We start from the raw sequence: 5,538 nt of genomic DNA on the forward strand, positions 1-5,538 counted from the left end.
ACTATTTATGTAAGAACGGGTTCATGACGCTTCTGTTCAATTATCGGAAATGAAAAGCGACACTTGAGAAAAATATGGTTGCAATTACTAGAATTTCATTATAATTTGTAATCATTTTTTATGTCAATATATATTTTTTTGTAGAATTATAAATGTAATTATTATTACTAATATTATAGAGTAATAACTATAAAAATTGAACTCTTAATCATAATTATTTTATCATACAATTGAATCATCAAACATTTTTCTCTCTTGTTACACTAGACGTTTTAATAAGAGTGCCAAAACATCAATAATCTTTAAATTATTTTAATCAAGCATTAGAATTATATAAAAGTACAAGATATTTAAATAATATTATAAAATCCGTGTACGCGTGAATTTCTGGAAGCATTCTGAAATACGCACATCTTAATTTAACTTTGATACAGCGAATTGCCTTCATTACGCGGCAATGAGTTTCAATTGAAATGTCCAATTAATAAATTGCAATTAAATATAGTGCAGCTGTATGAAAATTCCGACAATAAGACGAAGATATAAAAATAGAAAACAGTTGTCGTAATTAAAAGGTTATTTCTGACATGCGGTTGACACGGTCGAAAGTCATACGAATTCGTCGTTTTCCTCGAGTCTCCATTGTTCAAAATCGTCCCGCACATTAAAAAGATCATTCGAGCTTCGCGGATCGAGACTGTTCTCGATGTCGTTGTCGGGAATCAAACGAACCACAAAGTTGTTTCTCCAGTAACGTCTCCATCGATGGCCATGCAATCTGCAATATATAAGGACATATTTTAACGTTTACATAATTATGATTTTCGCTGATCTCTGCGATAACACGGGCAGATTGCTCTTTAATCACATTGAACAACAATTTTGATTAATATTTTGTTTTTTAACAAATAATAATGTTTCTTGTAAGGGTTTTTTTTACGTTAAAAAGGATGTTTTTTTAAAAAATTTCATTATCCTTTAATTTTCAGAAATTCCACTTTGAATTTCTTATATAATAATGCGAATTCATAACATATGTAATATACACAGTGATTGACTCACCGCTTGTGGGCAGGTAGAGCGGCCTAAACTGACAATGAGTCGAAAAGTCCTTTGCATTTTGCAATTTTAACAATTTTTTTTAGATATCCAATAAGCAGAATATCTAAAATTGACATATAAAACAACTTCAAGATATATTTTAAAAGTTTTTTTTTAAGATATCTTTAAGATATTTCATAAAGAACTCTGAAAAAATCTTGAAGTTGTCTTATGTGTTGATTTTATCAATGTTCGGCAATCTTTAGAAATTACAGTAAGAAAAGAAAGAAGACTTTTAATGATCAAACTGCAGCTTAAGTAATTCTACGTAAATTATTTAAACTTCAGCTAAATAATTATGTAAATTTATATTATCTACGTAGTCATTTAAATTGCGTGCCGAATTAATTTTTCTTAAATTTTTTTTGAAATAATACATGTATATTTTATTATTAAGTAACGTGACAATATCATTAGTAGATAATTAATCATTTAAAATATTTACATATTTTTACATTTAACTTTGCTAATTTCGTGTATAGCAGCTTTTAGTATGCACTGATCTAGTGTAGTGCAAGTAACCGAATTTGCTATAATTCTGTTAGGATTGCGTTTCATATCTGAAAATTCGGCGCGCAGTTTGAAGGATTAGATTTGTGGTATACAAATTCACACGGAATTTCCAATACTGAAAATCCAAACTTAACCGCTTAGCCTTTATTTCTTAATTGTTATGTGTTCACATCACGGTCTAATATGATACTTTAATAAATTTGTAAAGTTTTTTTAAAAATAAAGTCTTTGATTTTTTTAAATCTGTGAGTGATAAAACTTTTTTTAGCTTTATATTCTTTTTTAGCAGGTAAAAATATAATACATAAGAATCGTTATTTAGATAGAGAAAAACAAAAACCTTGTAAATATCAATGTTATTTTTTCAATGAGATTAATTTCGAGACAATATAGTTTTGTGGCTTTTCAAATTTTTTATAATTACGTAATCGCGCTGGGTAATACCTTAATTAACTTATTTTCCATTAACGACTATTTTTATCCGCGCACGAGCGCGAGCTGATTTAAGTTTTATAGCGTACCTCCCTAACGTAATTATCCATCGCCAATAAGCTATCAGCGTCAATAAGCAGGTTGGCAGCATAGCGACTATCATCCAGGGTATCTCGTAAAAGCCATTTCGCATCAACATTTTCAAGGCCAAAGCGCACAGATAGCAGGAAAACACAGCCACAGGTGTGGTCATTACCAAATACCCAATGTCAAGTAGCATCTCCTCGCGAAAAAGAGAACGTATTAAGTAGAGATAATTAATAGAGTAATTAAAAACCTAATTACGCGGAGAACGATATTATATTAAACGTTCTGTCACAACTTATAAGATAATTTCAATTTTACATGACTCTGTATCGTTACAGCGATAATATTCCATGTAGATTCAACATTTTATAGCTTTATAATATTCTTAATATTGATTTAAAACACTGCTTAATGCAGTGTATCTTACATGTATATTAATGATAGAGCGCCATTCAAAGACTTAATTAAAGAGGCTTTAGGTCTAGCGCTTTCTAAAATGAATGTAAGTGGAAAAGTGAGTTAACGATCTCTCTCACCTGTCGAGTGGCTATTATGGTGCGGAACCATATTACGACGCTTTGAAAGAAGCTGTAACGCCGTACCCTCCTGATTGCATATTTGTAGCCGCAAAGTTCGCATCTCGCACGACCGGACTCAGTTAGCCATCTCTCGAGGCACTCGGCATGCACCAGAGCTACTGTACCCCGGCATCTGTCGCAGCCGCTTTTCTTAATTAAACTGAGTCTCTTATCGCGCGATTTCTATATCATCCGCGATAATTCGTCAATTTACATGTTGCTCGCGCGTCGTTCGGAGCGGTATTCCTACGATACGCTTCTCGTTCCGATTGAAATTTTTTCTCAATGTTTTTCTTAATTCTCAGGCATGTCTTACATTTAATTTGACATATTATCGACTTAAAAATATTAATGTCCAACAAATTGGATATTAATTTTTTCAAATCAACGATATGTTGAATTAAATGTACGTCACATCTGAGAATTAACACTATGAGAAAAAATCACGAAACGAGAGATGTATAGTAGAAATATCACTCTAAAAGATACACGACGATATGTAAATCGGCGAATAACACAAAAATATTAATGTTCAACAAAAAATTACTCTCAAAGGATAAACATAATATTATGTTAAAAAAAGGAGACAAAATAATTCGCTTACACGATATTCGAAATCAGAGATCTATAAAACTTATCAATTTATTTGATGAATTTATCTTAGCTTTTTCTAATTAGCTTTCTCGAATGAAACGAAAACTTACTTGCAAGCTGAAATCAATGGACCGAGATAGACAAAATTTGACAGAATCGATGTCTGATCAATCAGATTTTCCGTGTCATATGATGGATGATTGTCCGTGATGGAGGCATATCCGCCCATGTGACAGATTCTACAAATGTCGCCTGAGGCAATACATGTGTCTGAAATTATTTTATTCTAATATGATATCACTATTCTAAAATCATCTGACAGAGTTATTAATTAATAGTCATTAATGTTCCAATATGAATTATAACGTAATTATTTTCTTTAATATAAAATATAGATATACAGAATTTTATTTGCTAATAAAAATAAGACGTACTATCTTTGTCTTGTGATTTTATATCGACACATTTCTCGTCATTTTCCTCCGTTTCTAGATCAGATTTTATGTTATCCAATATTTGATTCGTTTTGGATGCTGATATTCGAATCTCTACATTAACAGAACTTTCCGGACTTGCTTGCGCGACGAATTTATCGCGTTCGTTTGCTACTAATAAATGCAACATGTATCAAATTTTATATAATATACTTTTAATATATATATACAGGGTGTTTCATTTTAAGTGATATAGTCGATTATCTCGCGAATCGATGATTTTATTGAAAAATTTTTCGAACAAAAGTTGCATGGCTTAAAGGGGGCTTAAGGGCTTGAATAACATTTGTCAAGATCGAGGCCATTGGAGGTTGTATCTCTTATTTTCATTTTTACGTAAAAATAAATTTTTAGTGCAAAAATAAAAATAAGAAAAATAATCTCCAATGGCCTTGATTTTGACAAATATTCAGGACATGATCCTGAATAACATTCAAGAGGTTTTAGCCGTCGGATACCTTGTGTAATGCTAATGCTGGCGATATTGTAATTTTCAAGCTTCATAACTCGAAAAGTACTTAATGAAAATGAACTTAATTATAGTGTTTTGGAAAGCTCTCGAGATAAGCTACAAGAATATGTAATAAAAAATAGAGATTTCCATTTAAAAAAACATTAATAATCTTGACAAGGTCATTCAAGGTCAAGTCCACCTTTCCTATCATGTGTCCCCCTTTAAGCCATGTAACTTTCGTTTGAAAAAATTTTTCAATAAAATCATCGATTCGCGAGATAATCGATCACTTAAAATGAAACACCCTTATATACATAATGTGTGTGTGTGTGTGTGTGTGTGTATATATATATATTTGATTATATATTTTATCTATTTTGAAAGAGTAATGAGTTAGAAAATTTGAAAAATCTTATTTTGACATTAAATTTTCTTCGTTAACTAAATATAATTTAAATTATGAGTGTTAATTTATTATATTAACCTTGTGCAAAATATCAGATGTTTATCAGATGAAAAAATTAATGCTAACCTATCTCATTCGTACGTCCGCTGCCATTTTTAGGCTCTGCGTCCTCGACGTGTGACATCAAAGGTGCTTTGCGCGCATTTTGATGTACGCGCTTCCGGATGAAATCTAAAATTTTCCTCTAAAACCTTTCAGCAACCCGCCACTATCGGCAGATATACTCATTTGTGTATGTGACGTTATCAAGTCATATGATGCGACCAATTTTTTTCATAAACAATCGATTAATTAGCTCAGAAACTTTATCTGTGGCCTAAGTTCACGCGCTTAACGCGCTGTAGTAAACTTCATTCTATTTCTTCATCACTCTCATTACTTATAAACAGAAGACCAAAGATAAAATAATGCTCTTGGAAGCTTTAAAATTGCCTGGGAGACTATTCCATTGAAAACGTTATTTCCCAGACAACGCAGAATGTTTATGATAAATATTTTTATTATTATTTATTTTTTAAAATATTATATAAACATTTTATACATATTTTTTTTTTTTACATAAAATTTTATTCGATAATATAATTAAAACCAGAGTTCTAAAGATGTTTTGTGGAAAAGTAAATAAAAATATAATAAAATTTTAAAAATTAACAAAATAGCGACATTTAAAAAATAGGGTATTCCGCTCTACCTGCCCACGAGCGTTGTCAGGTGAGTTATGGGACATCCTGTATAGGGGAAAGTTGTCGAATGCGTACTGGTCGCCTAAATCGTATCTCATCAATATTTTATATTATTAGTTAATATAGGCAATATTTA

The 5,538-nt window shown here is 30.9% G+C and overlaps 1 protein-coding gene across 4 annotated transcripts; it reads right to left on the reverse strand.

The window, feature by feature from the left end:
* Nucleotides 1-374: 374 nt before the first annotated feature.
* LOC108727647 (E3 ubiquitin-protein ligase MARCH3) lies at nucleotides 375-4,961 on the reverse strand. Of its 4 annotated transcripts, none has more exons than XM_018455826.1 (6): nucleotides 4,786-4,961; nucleotides 3,740-3,910; nucleotides 3,416-3,575; nucleotides 2,670-2,844; nucleotides 2,136-2,329; nucleotides 375-778 (listed from the first exon to the last, which is right to left on the reverse strand). In XM_018455826.1, the coding sequence occupies exons 1-6, from the start codon at nucleotides 4,841-4,843 to the stop codon at nucleotides 610-612; spliced, it is 927 nt and encodes a 308-aa protein (XP_018311328.1). In that variant the 5' UTR covers nucleotides 4,844-4,961; the 3' UTR covers nucleotides 375-609. The 4 variants fall into 4 exon arrangements, with proteins under 4 accessions (XP_018311328.1, XP_018311329.1, XP_018311327.1 ...); XM_018455827.1 differs by having other exon boundaries at nucleotides 3,416-3,557; nucleotides 3,740-3,913; XM_018455825.1 differs by having other exon boundaries at nucleotides 2,136-2,326; nucleotides 3,740-3,913.
* Between the last annotated feature and the right edge of the window lie 577 nt (nucleotides 4,962-5,538).

The sequence above is a fragment of the Mycetomoellerius zeteki genome, unplaced genomic scaffold, assembly GCF_001594055.1.
Source record: "Mycetomoellerius zeteki isolate Tzet28-1 unplaced genomic scaffold, Tzet1.0 scaffold517, whole genome shotgun sequence".
Taxonomy (NCBI): Eukaryota; Metazoa; Arthropoda; class Insecta; order Hymenoptera; family Formicidae; genus Mycetomoellerius; species Mycetomoellerius zeteki.

What these genes read in the sequence shown, in the direction of transcription:
- LOC108727647 (XM_018455824.1), bottom strand. Translation starts at nt 4,843, where the DNA reads ATGTCACACGTCGAGGACGCAGAGCCTAAAAATGGCAGCGGACGTACG. An exon ending in AAAATCACAAGACAAAGATA is followed by an intron (nt 3,576 to 3,739) that starts GTACGTCTTATT and finishes AAATAATTTCAG; the next exon opens with ACACATGTATTGCCTCAGGC. An exon ending in TGGATAATTACGTTAGGGAG is followed by an intron (nt 779 to 2,135) that starts GTACGCTATAAA and finishes TATATATTGCAG; the next exon opens with ATTGCATGGCCATCGATGGA.